At 49.4% G+C, this 12,686-nt stretch overlaps 1 protein-coding gene across 7 annotated transcripts in view; it reads left to right on the top strand.

The window, feature by feature from the left end:
- The window catches only part of MEGF11 (multiple EGF like domains 11), a 404,509-nt gene that overhangs the window by 342,211 nt on the left and 49,612 nt on the right, over positions 1 to 12,686 (top strand). For all 7 annotated transcript variants that reach the window (XM_049905536.1, XM_049905533.1, XM_049905530.1 and 4 more), the window contains exon 10: positions 2,104 to 2,278. In XM_049905536.1, coding sequence (XP_049761493.1) covers positions 2,104 to 2,278 — 175 coding nt within the window. The remainder of the gene's footprint in view (positions 1 to 2,103; positions 2,279 to 12,686) is intronic.

The raw sequence follows: 12,686 nt of genomic DNA, 5'->3' as shown, positions 1-12,686 counted from the left end.
ATTTTCCATGAGAAAACCAGGGCCCCCAGAAGAGAAACAGCTTGGCTGGGCTTCACACAATTAGTTTGCTCATTAATTCATTCACCAAATACGTGGTGAACACCTCCGCCACGCCAGGGACTCTCCTGGGCCCTGGGTTACAATACAGAGGTGAGCAGAGAGACAAAGGGCCCTCCTCACAGAGCTGCAACCAGGTGGAGGAGACATGATAAACAAGTCAACAGACACATAAAATAATTATACATAATGAAAGTACTATTCATTCTCAGCTCTTTAATTGGACACTGAATATGAGCCAGGCCCTGGGAATCCAGAGAGACAAAGCTCCTGTCTTCCTGGAACTTAACAGAACCAAGACTTGTACCCAGGCTCCTCCTGCCGGCCCAAACGCATGCTTCTCTTGACCGTCATCTTAGATTCCTGTGGCTGCCATAACAAAATACCTCAAACTAGGGGGCTTCCAACCACAGAATTTTTCTCTCACAGTTCTGGAGGCCAGAAGTCTGGATTTAGGGTGTTGGCAGGGCCATGCTCTCTCTGAAGGCTTTTGGGGAAGATCCCTCCTTGTCCCTTCCAGCTCCTGGTATCCCTAACTGTTCCTTGGCTTATGACAGCATAACTCAATCTCTGCCTGTCTTCATATGTCGTTCTCCCTGTCTATCTGCCCGTGTCTCTTCTCCCCTTTCTATAAGGACAGCAATTATATTGGATTAGGTTATACCCTCATTTTAAGGAATTACATCTGCAAAGACTCCATTTTCAAATAAGGTCACATTCACAGGTAATGGGGGTTAGGACTTCAGCATATCTTTTGGGGGGACACAACTCAATCCATAACAACTGTATCCCTTGATCTGAACTCTGACCCAGGGAAGCAGGTGACACAGGACATCTAAGAGACTCGTCTCTGCCATCCAGTACCCTTCCATATGTGTTAGTCTGTGTCTTCCCAGAAGCAGACCTCAAGTGCATAAGGTTTAGGGGAAACGTTAGTGAGGAGAAATGGGGAGGGGTCTGAGGAGGCTGGAGAGCTGTCAACCCTCCTTGCAGGTCTGACCTATGTGAAGGAGAGAGCGAAGGAAAGAAGGTGGGGTGGAAGTATCTTATCTTATAGTGCAGTTCTAAGGCAGTTTGGCAAGGCTGATGGGGAGTCTTCAAGACAGAGTTAACTATCAGAGGAGTCTGCATCTCTGAGGACCAACCCTACCTCAGTATCCCTACTGTGCTCAGTTACTGGCTGTGGGAGCAGCCCGTGGGAACTGTGGCTCAGTGAATGTAGTGTTGGGTTTCAGAGCACAGCAGCTGGGGCCACAGTCAGTTCCACTCCCAGCAGGAGATTTTCATGGCCACCATACCTGGCATCCCCTCTGACCATGAATAGATATTGGCTGTTTGATCAGATCTCTGCCAGCCAGTGGTTGCCCCCACTCTCTAGTGCTCATGCCCCTGGCTCCAGCCAAATGGTCCTTTCTCTGGCCTAGATGGACACAGGGCACAGAAGAGATTGCTCTTTGTTAAAGAGTCCTGGTGGAGCACGGGTGGAGGGTCTTCTCCCCATTGCATTGCTCAAGAAGGGGAGGCCACATCTGCCCTGACACCTCCTTTTAACTCAGCAAAGGTTGACTGAGTACCTACCCCAGGCAGAGGTGCTGGGACTCACTGCTACCGTCTCGTGCCAGCCTCCACACTAGGTACCTGCCTTGGGTGAAGGGAAGAGGGTGAAGCCCTGGACCCTTCAGAGCCAGCCCATAAGGCAAGGGGCTGAAGAGCCTGCCTTCTGCTTTGTTCCTTGTATATTTGTATCATAAAGAGCACTTGTTAAGGTGTCAGGAGAGCTGTGTTCTAATCCTGATTTTTCCACTTCCTTGCTGTGTGACTTTAGGGCAGTTACGTGAACACCCTGAGTCTCAGTTTCTGAGCATTAGTAGGACCACATGGCCTTGGCATCTTTTGATAACAAACAAGGCATTGAGCAATTTAACCTCAGAGGTCCTTTGATTCTGCCACCCTGGGCAGACCTGACTTGGTGCGGGCAGATGGGTCAGGGGGACGTGGCTGCATCCCTGACTGGACTCTCCCCTCACCCTTCTCTCACTTGCTCAGCTGCCACCCAGTAACCGGAGCTTGCACCTGCCAGCCTGGCTGGTCTGGCCGCCACTGCAACGAGTCCTGCCCTGCTGGCTACTACGGCGATGGCTGTCGGCTGCCTTGCACCTGTCAGAATGGCGCTGACTGTCACAGCATCACTGGGGGCTGCACTTGTGCCCCCGGCTTCATGGTAAGACACGAGGGCCATTCCCATGACCTCCCCACCCTGCCCTCCACCTCAGGAGATACAGGGCCAGTTCTCCCAGCTCTGGGTTGAATGAGGGGGGTGTGCCCCTGCACCCAGGGATGAAGAATGGGAGTCTCTCCTTGTGCGCCCCTCAGAGAATCCTCTAAGCTGTTCTCAAAAGGCCAGTTCTGCTGGGGTTTGTAACTGTAAAAGCAAAGGAGGGAGTCCTTCTATCTCCCCCCACCACCCCAAATACCAGTTGTCTTCCTTTGTGCCAGCTCCTCCCTGTCTGTATTCTTGCGTGCACAATAGCTTTACATCATGATAACCACAGTGCGCACACACGGTTTCTCATTCTTCCTCCTCTCACCCACCTTGCTGCTTGGGCTTCTTAATTATCATTTTAAATGGCTGCATGACACTGATGTCCCCCAAGTTTCCTTAGCCACTCCATTACTGCTGAATATCAAGCTCTTTCCAGTGTTCATAGTGAATGTTGCAATGAGCATCTTCTAACCAACAGCTTCCCCTCCCTCCGATGGAATTATTTCCTTAAGGGTGAATTCCCAGGGTCAGTGGGCATAATGTATTTATGACTCTCGATGGCTGTTGCCATATTACTTTCCTCAAGGGTTGTATGAATTCACACTGCCACCAGCCGTGTGTGAATGTACCTATTTTAGAACAACTTTGCTAACTTTTTTTTTTTTTTTTTTAGTTTTTGTTGATTATATAGGTAGAAAATGGCTCTGCAATGTTGCTCTAATTTGCGTTTCTCTGATTACGAAGGGGAATGAAACTTTTCCCTCACGTGTTTGTTTACTATTTGTGTTTCCTCATGAATTATGCTGGTCTTTATGAGGTTTGATTCTGGGGAACTTGACATTGGAAGTGGGATCTTACTCAAAGGTCGGGTGTGCCTGATGGGTCCAATGACCCAAACACTCAGGGGTCAGCCTTGCCCACTTTTTGTTGTGCTGGAGGTAGGGGGTTATGCAGAAAGAGCGTGGTCTTTGGAACCAGTCAGACCTGGAGTCACATCCTGACTATCTTACCAACTGTGTGACCTTGGGCAAGTGACTTCACCTCTCTTACATTCAGTTTCCTCACCTGCGAAATGGGACAACTACCTTGAAAGGTTACGGTAAGGTGTAGAGATAGGATATATAAAGCACCTTGTAGCAGCGTTTCTCAGACTTAAGTGAACTTATGAATCACCTGGGATGGGGCCTGAGATTCTGCATTTCTAAGGTCCCAGGTGATGCTGATGCTGCTGGTCAGTGGTCCTCAGTTTGAGTAGAAAGGTGTTGTTGTTAGTTGCCATCAAGATTCCAACTCATGGTGACCCTCAGGTGTGCAGAGTAGAACTGCTCCACAGGGTTTTCAAGGCTGTGACCTTTCAGAAGCAGATCACCAGGCCTTACTTCCAAGGCTTTTCTGGGTGGGTTTGAACAACTGACCTTTCTGTCCATCGCTTAACAGTTTGCTCTTTCCAGGAAGGTAATGCTCAGCAGGGGTTCTGCACTTTGGCTGCACAATGGAATCACTGGGAGAGCTTTACAATTGTTGATGCCTGGGCCTTACCCCAGGGATTCTAATGTGTTTGTCTGAGGGGTGGTCTGCTTGAGGCCAATGTGCTGCAAAACCCCTGGCTACGGAGTCTATTCCAACTCATAGTGACCCTATAGAATGGAGTAGAACTGCCCCACCAAGGAGCAGCTGGTGGATTCCAACTGCTGACCTTTTGGTTAACAGCCAAATGCTTAACCACTGTGCCACCGGGGTCCCAATGTGCTGCAAAGGTGGGGAAAATGGAAGTGGGTATTTCCCTAGGGGTCAATGCGTTTTGTGGGCAGGTTGCCCTTGGTCTGCAGTGCAGGGCTCTGGTCAAAACACTGCTCAGCGTCCTCTTCCTCTTCTCTAGCACAGATAAAACTGGGTGAAAATGAACTCTGGTGACATTTTTGAAAGGAAGAGAAAGCCTGTTCTTCCTCAAGGTTTCCTCTCTAAAATTAGTGTGAGTTTTGTCCATAACTTCCATGGCCAAATGGAAGTGCCCGAGGTTTTGGGTTTGGGTAGGAAGAATAAATGTTTGGGATTAAAAATCTCACATAGTCAAGTACCAAGGTGACTGAAATTGAAGTGAATTTTCAGCAGCGGACTGTAAGTGGGGGGGAGTCCTGACTGCCAGTTCCAGGTCAGCCACTAGGGTGGGTCTATGACACTGGGCCTTTGGCTGATTTCTAAGATCATGGTTAAGTGCTCTGCTAACCAGAAGCTTGGTCGTTTGAACCCACCAGCTGCTCCATGGGAGAAAAGACCTGGAGATATGCTTCCATAAAGATTGCAGCCTTGGCATAAAAAGACCATACCTAATGGTATGACTGCGACTAGAGGAATCCCAGAGACAATGCTCCCCAGAACTTCTGATGGCACAGGACAGGAACCATCCCCGAAGACAACTCATCAGGCATGAAAAGGACTGGTCAGCGGGGGGGAGAGAGATGCTGATGAAGAGTGAGCTAATTAAATTACGTGGACACTGGAGAGTGTGTTGGCAACTCTTGACTGGAGAGGGGATGGGAAGATAGAGAGAGAGGGAAGATGGCAAAATTGCCACGAAACGAGAGACTGAAAGGGCTGACTGAATAGGGGGAGAGTAAGAGGGAGAAGGGAGTAAATGTATGTAAACCTACATGTGACAGACTGATTGGAATGGTAAATGTTCACTTGAAGCTTAATAAAAATTAATAATAATAAAAAAAAGATTGCAGCCTTGGGAACCCTATGGGGCAGTTCTACTCAGTCCTATGAGTTGGAATCGACTCAGCTACAACAGGTTTTTTTTGTTTGTCTGCCTGTTTGATGCTATGCTTAGGAAACACACACTCCTGAGGAATGAGGGAAATGAGGGGCAGTGGGAGCAAAGAGGTATCTGCACAATGTGGGGTGCATTGAGGGTTGTTATAATTTGATCAAATACATTGGTCTATGGGTTTGGGTCCTTTTATCACCTGATGAGGGCCTTACCTCCCTGTTCCCCCTTCTTCACCCCCAGCTGCCTGCCTAGTCACTGCTCCTCAGGAGTAGGGACAGGGCCCTGCAATGGTACAGAGTCCATGTGACCACTGCCTCCAGGCCAGAGCCCCACAGTCTGGAGGCCAGGACGCTGCCTCTCTTCCTTCCATCTGCAATGCAAATTACCTGTTTTTCTTGAACTTTGGGGGACTTGGTGCTTGTTGGAATCATCTCGCTATTCCCACCTGTCTGGCACTCGGGGCTAAGACAGATTGTGAGCCAGGCTGCCCTGGTGAGACCCTGTGAATTCCCATCCGTCTCCTTCTGCCCAGCCTCACTGTACTTGGAAAGACTCTTCCGGGGCCCTGTTGGGTGTTGGGGAGGAGGTGCTTGAGGTGATAACAGAGCAGTGAATTGTTCTCATCTAGTTTGACCCTAGAAACCCTGGTGGCGTAGTGGTTAAGTGCTACGGCTGCTAACCAAAGGGTCAGCAGTTCGAATCCACCAGGCGCTCCTTGGAAACTCTATGGGGCAGTTCTACTCTGTCCTATAGGATCGCTATGAGTCGGAATCGACTCGATGGCACTGGGTTTGGTTTGGGGTTGGTTTAGTGTGACCCTGAGTGGAAGCCATCACTCTTGCCCTCACTCCAGCTTTCGAATCAGTGCGATTTCTGCATTTAGTCATCTCTGGCCAGGGTAGGGGTTGGGGCAATCAGTAGAGCAGACTCAGCTGAGACCCTCACCCAAAATGTCCTGGAGTCAGTGATAATTAGCAATGCCTTTATTTGTTGTTGGTTTATGAGTTTCTGTACCTGCCTCCCCCCCCCCCAAAAAAAGATTGAGCAATTAGTTAGAGACTAATTAAAAGAGTCCTTTTCTGGGTGTCTGGAGACCTTGATCTCAGACTTAATAACCTCAGGCATGTCTTATCACCTTGCTGGGTCTCAATTTTCTCATCTGTTAAATGAGAAGAGTCACCTCCGTCTTACCTACTATTGGTTGTGAGTAGCCAACATGGTAATGGATGTGAAGCCACATCCTCAGCTGTCCCACCAAGTGCTCTTTAGGGAGGATGTTGGGGTAGCTTTATGAAGGCAGAGTCACTGAGGGCTGAGAATGGTATCAGGCTCAACACAGACATGAGGAGTGCTGATGAGGAGGGGGCTAGAGCAGAGCCAGCCTGGGAGCTGAGTGACAGGCCTGCTGTAGTGTCTCAGGAGGCACTTTGGTAGTGGGAGGGGCACACCTGTCTATGTTTGGGGGAGTGGAGATAGGGAAAGAGTGCGAAAAGAGTCTAGACATTTTGTTAGATATTAAATTGGCAGCAGAAGTGAAGTCATTTGTAGGGTGCATTGGTGAATTGCACTGGGTCTGCCGAGTGAGGGTTAAGAGTCCTGGGCTCGAAAGCAAGAAATCAAGGTTCTAGTGCTGCTTCTGCTCACTCTTTGGGACTCGACTGATCATCTGTAAAATGAGAATGAAATTCTCTGCGCAAAGGAAACAAGTCATTGAATGAACCAGTCTTTCAAACGAGACCGCTTAAAATTGGGCGTGATGTTTCAGCACCTCGGACAGCTCACTGGACAGCCTCCATGAGCCTCTCAGGGCTGCTCTGTGCCCTCTTAGAACCCAGGATCCCACCTGGTCTACACCCGAGGGTAAGCAGGGCTTGGGGAGTGCAGAGTGAGGGTCACTCTGCCTACCCACCACAGAGGGACTCAGGCCAAAAGATTTCTGGGCTAATAGCAGCCCTGTGGGATTGTCTATATGAGGGCCAAATACAGGAAGTGAGGACCTTTCTTCCCACCCACCCGGGATGGGGAAGTAGCTGAATTGTGGATGAAGGCACTGAGTGGAGCTGGGCAGACTAGCAAGGTGCCATTTGCTTTGAGATTAGTGTTACATCACATCTCTCCATGGCCCCTGATTGCTCACCAAATAAAGCTCCAATTTCAGCCCTTTGTAACCTACCCTCAGGACTAGAGTTAATCCACGCTAACCTCATCTTCTGCCACAAACCTGTGCTGTGATCACACTCAGCTCACTTCTTCACAAACACAGTGTCTGTTTTGGGGCCACTGTGCATTTTCTCAAGCACTTCCCACTGTCCTTATCATTCAATGAAAATCCTTCTCAGCCTTGCAGGCTAAGATCAGAGGTTGCCTCTTCCATGAAGTCATCCTTGAAGTCATCCCTGAATACTCTTCAGAATTAATCATTCCATCCCTTCTGTTCTCACAGCACATAGCTCATACTTGGAGTCTGTCTCCATGAGGGCAAGAGTATGTCTTCCTCCAGCCCCTGCATTGTATCTCCCTACCCATGCCTACCTATGAACTTCTTGCTCAGTAAACTCCTTTGCAATAAATGAAATTCTGGGAGGAGCAATTTCCTTAAAGCAGAAGTTTCCAGAACTGACATTTATAGGAAGGAAATTCATGGCATTTCCCAAAAGACCCTACCAGCAGGGCTGGGGCTTGAATCCCCATTGGCTCCTCAGAGGTTCAGATAAACAGATTCCCAGCCTTCAGATACCAGCTTTACCAGTTACTAGCTGTGTGACCTTGGGCAAGATACTTTACCTCTCTGTACCTCTGTTTTCTCATGTTACAAAAAAAAAAAAGAACCCATTGCCACCGAGTCGATTGTGACTCATAGCAACCCTATAAGACAGAGTAGAACTGCCCCATAGGGTTTCCAAGGAGCACCTGGTGGATTCTAGCTGCCAGTCTTTTGGTTAGCAGCCTGAGCTCTTAACCATTGTGCCATCAGGGCCCCCTCATGTGTTTAAATAGAGTAACAATGAAGCTCATAGGATTATTGGGCTGCTTAAATCAGTTGGTACATAAAAGCACTTAGAATGCCTGGCATACGAGTAATCTTTCAACATTATTGTTGATGTTAGTGCTACTATTGTCATCATTGTTATTTACCTGTAGGGGTCCTCTTCCTGAAGGGACTGACTGGTCCTGGCCTAAGTGTCCTGTTTGGGGGTGCGGTTGGAAATAGGGGAGAGAGGGAGGGGGCAGAGTTAGTTGAAGCTTCCTGCTGGCTGGGAACAGTAGGGTGGCCAGGGACCCCTGGTCTCCCAAGGGCAGCCTCAGAACCAAGAATAAACTTGCTCATCATTCGGGGGGAAAGCCACTTTCTCGCCCCTACCATGCTCCTCCGCTGACCAGCTTTCATTCCTTAATTAAGGCCTTTACCTAAAGGCGGCCTGATGAAGCCTCCTCCACTGTCTGGGGCTAATTGCTGCTACCTTCCCACCCGCAGTGATCTCACCTGTGAGGTCACTGCCCGGATGCAAGGACATGATTTCCCAGACCCTTTCCACCACCTCCTCCCCGCATGGAGCCTTGTAGCTGGGAGATAAGGGCCCTCTGGCCATTCTTCAGTCCAGATGCTTCCTTTCAGCTCCAACTGTAATGGGGACAGGGAGTGGGGGAGGAGGAGGAGAGGGGCCCAGTGTCCCCTCCCGTGTGGTTCGGAGCCTATATTTCTCCCCAGGATGACAGAATTTCTATTACTTTAAAGGGCTCATCTATTTATGCTGCAATTTTTTGAAGCCCTGTCTGCTGTTATTGAACCCTGCATGCTGGCGAGGGGAGTGGGCACTCCATCACCCAAATGAACAAACTCGCTTCCGCATTTTTCTCCCCTTTCTCGCTGCTGTTGGTAGGTCATACACGAGCCTTAACTGCTGTGGCCAGGGGAGTGGGAGGGGAGCAGGTTAGGAAAATCCAGATCAGTGGAGCAGTGATTGAATATTCCCCCAAGGCTTCCAGTGTCCTTTAAAGATGTCGCCCTCCCCTGGCCCCTGCTCGCTGGACAGAGTGTGCATCTGCCTCTTGTGTGGCCCTTATGCTGGAACCGGAGAGTGAGGGCAGCTGTGTGGCCAGAAGAGAATGTGGACTGAAAATTATAGGCAGGTGACAGGTATAATGTGTGTGCATTTCCCATTCTAATTGTTTTATTCTTCAGGTCTAGAGACTATGAGCCCTAAGGGCAGAAAACGAGCTTCTCACTCTCGCCCCCCACCATCGATTAACAACAACAACAACAAAAAGCCAAACACATTGCCACTGGATTCACAGTGACCCTATAGGACAGGGTAGAACTGCCCCATAGGGTTTCCAAGGAGCAGCTGATGGATTCAAACTGCCAACATTTTGGTTAGCAGCCAAGCTCTTAACCACTGCACCACCAGGGTTCTTCCTAATTATTGTAGTAAAAGAATCTACTGGAACCTGCCCTGGGGATGAGGAATTTTCACTCTAGCTGCCAAGCCCATGTGAACAGATGCACAAATAGTGCAAAATAGCATAAATGACCCTAAAATACAAATACGCACACTACAGTATCAAAGCCGAGCTCTGGAGTCAGACAGAACTGGACTCAAATCCCAGCTCTGCCATCACCTGTTGTGTGGTCTCGGGAGAGTTAAATTTCTCAAGCCTTAGTTTTGTCATCTATAAAATGGGATAAATGACAGTACGATGCTGTAGTGTTATTCTTAAGATTGAATTAGACAAAATGTGTACCATGTTTAAAATAAAGCCTGGCATGTAGAAAATGCTCAATAAATATGTGTTGAGGCGTATTGTGTAGTTCTGTAAGGTAACATACGTTGTTGTCATTGTTAGTTGCCATCCAGTCAGCTCCAACTCACAGCAATCTCATATTTGCCTGGTCCTGTGCCATCTTCATGATCGCTGATATGTTTGGGTCCATTGTTGTGGCCATTGTGTCTCATTGAGGGCTTCTCTCCTTTTCTCTGAGTCTTTACCAAAGATGGCATAATGGACTTCGGGGTCAGATGAGCCTGGATTGGAATCCCAAGTCTCTCACTTAGTAACTGTGTGACCTTGGGCAACATACTCAGCCTCTTTGAGCCTTAGCTCCCCATCTGCAAAATGGGTCAGTAATGTCTGCCCTTCAGGGTTGGTGTGAGCACTTAATGAGATGCAGTGTGTAACACCGTAAGATGGGCACTACTCTTCATAATGGTAGAGTTGGGAGAATGCTCAGTGCTTCCCTAGGGCAGCCTCTTATTTTACAAATGAGAAAACTGAGGTCCGGAGAGGGAAGGGACTTATCTCAGGCCACACAGCCAGTCCCTGGTAAAGAGCTGGGATGGACACAGAGGTGACCTAATTCCCACTCCGGTGCTCTTTCCACCCTCGCATCTTTGTCTCATGAGTTTGCTTTCCCAGAGCAGACAACAGGGCAGGGTGGAAGTGGGGGAGGAGATCACCAGGGGCTAAATCACCTGGCAATTATTCCACAGAGGAAAGGAGGGGGCAGTGGTTTTATGTTAGCAATGCCAAGTCCAGCCTCCCTCTCTGGGACCCAGTAGTTTGCGGCTTTTCTAGGGGAAAACTGCTGACTCTTCTGCCCTAGGTAATGAACGTTCCCTTCTCACTGCCCTCCCCCGCACCCGCCTCGCCGTCCTTGTCAGTTCCTTCACCACTAGGGTCTGGAGCTGGGGCTTTTCTTGGGCTTGGGACCTGCAGCTCTCTCTTCCCCTGTAGCAGAAGAAAATACTGGACTCCGTCTGGGCATCCATGCTTTAACACACTGTTTCCTTTTTGTCCAGATGAAGGGGGGCAGGGACCATGAGTCAGAGGAGTGTCCCTGAAAGGTGAGGAGGAGGTGAACAGCTGGGTAGGAATGATGAGGGCTCACTCACATTTAGCACTAAGTTACTGCCCAGGCCCTGGGCCAGGCCCTGCTTTACATCCATGATTTTATGTAACCCTTACAATAATCCTGTAGGCAAGAAATGTCAGGATCCCCACTTTGCGGAGGAGGAAACAGGCTCTGAGAAGTGAAGTAATCTTCCCAAGATGCCTAGTTGGGAAGCGGCACCAGGAACTGAGTCCATGGCTATTTGGACCCAGACCTGAACTTTTAGGCACAAACCAAAATCACAGGGAGAGGGCAGGGCTGTGGATACGCGGCTAAATAACCAGCTTTGAGACTCTCTAAAGGAGCCCAAGTAACACGATCATCAAGTGCTTGGCTCTTAACTGACAGGTTGGCAGTTCAAACCTACCAACAGCTCCATGGAAGAAAAGACCTAGCAATCTGCTCCCATGAAGATTACAGCCTAGGAAACCCTGTGGGATAGTTCTACTCTGTCCTGTGGGGTCGTTGTGAGTCAGAATCCACTCGAGGGCACGCAGCAACCACAGCAACTGAGACTCTCTCAAGTCTTTTTCTGAGAGAAGGGACAACCCCATCAAACTCATTTCTCATCGGAGCCTAAGTGGCCTCCCGCTCTTGTCTTTGTGGGGAGGTAGCCTGGGGCCTTCTGCTTCTCTCCCTTATGTTTGGGCAGCACTTCATAGTTTACCCAGCCCTCTCACACACTGAACTTGTTAGTCCTCAGTCCAGTGAGGAAAGCAAGGCAGATCTTGTTAGCTGTACTTCATAGAAGAGGAAACTTAAGTTCAGGGTGGTTAAGAGTCTCGCCCAAGATGACATGGCTTGTGAGAGCATCGAACTGGCTCTAGAACCCAGAGTTTATGGCTCCAGGGCCAGGCTCCCCCCAGGGCAGCCAGGCAAGGAGTGATGTCAGCACCAAGGAGAAGGCCAGCCAGGAGTCAGACCAGGGCTCCAACCCTGGCTCTGCCGCCTACTAGCTGATTGACTTTGCCCCAGTTGCTTCACCACCGTGTGGCTTAACTTCATCCGCTGCAAAGGGGGCTGCAAACCCTGCCCTGCCTCCTGGGGCTGATGTAAAGCTCAGATGAAACAAGTTGCAAGGGAAGGATCCAACGGGAAGTGCAAGGGTGTGCACACACAGGCGTGGAGGGAGCAAAGGACTCAGGGCCTGCAGACGCGAATCCCTGCACTGAGGCTGCAGGTCCAGAAGGAAGGAAAGAAGAACCATCTCCTGTTCCTACTACCCCTACCCTCAAGCCCCAAGACACCCCCCAGCCTGTCCCTTTCTCAACCATCTTCCCCCTCTTAGCCTCTAGCATCAATAATCCCATCTGCAGGAGTAACCATTGACCCCAAGAGGGGAGGGAATTCCTGCCAGGAGATGTGATTATGTCTGGAAAATGAAAGATGTTGCCGAAAAAGGCCATGAATAAATGACTTCATGGTGGGCTAATAAGAAAATGAACAAGGGGGTAAATGTAAAAAAAAAAATAAATAAAAAGCAACCACCAAAAAGTCCCTACTCAAAAGGGCCTCCAACCCAGGCTCCAACCCTGTCAGTTAGCAGTCAAGCACTTAACATTTTTTTTCCTCTCATCTCCTGGGAGTTCTGAGGAGGGCAAGGGGATTCCCTGAGACAGGCATAGGGAAGCCGGGCCGGGGCTCCCGGATCATCGGGCACAGATGGTCCAGAGGAGCGGGGATGTAGGGAATGAGAAGGAAAA

The sequence above is a fragment of the Elephas maximus genome, chromosome 13, assembly GCF_024166365.1.
Source record: "Elephas maximus indicus isolate mEleMax1 chromosome 13, mEleMax1 primary haplotype, whole genome shotgun sequence".
NCBI lineage: Eukaryota > Metazoa > Chordata > Mammalia > Proboscidea > Elephantidae > Elephas > Elephas maximus.
This window is presented reverse-complemented; position numbering and strand designations above follow the sequence as displayed.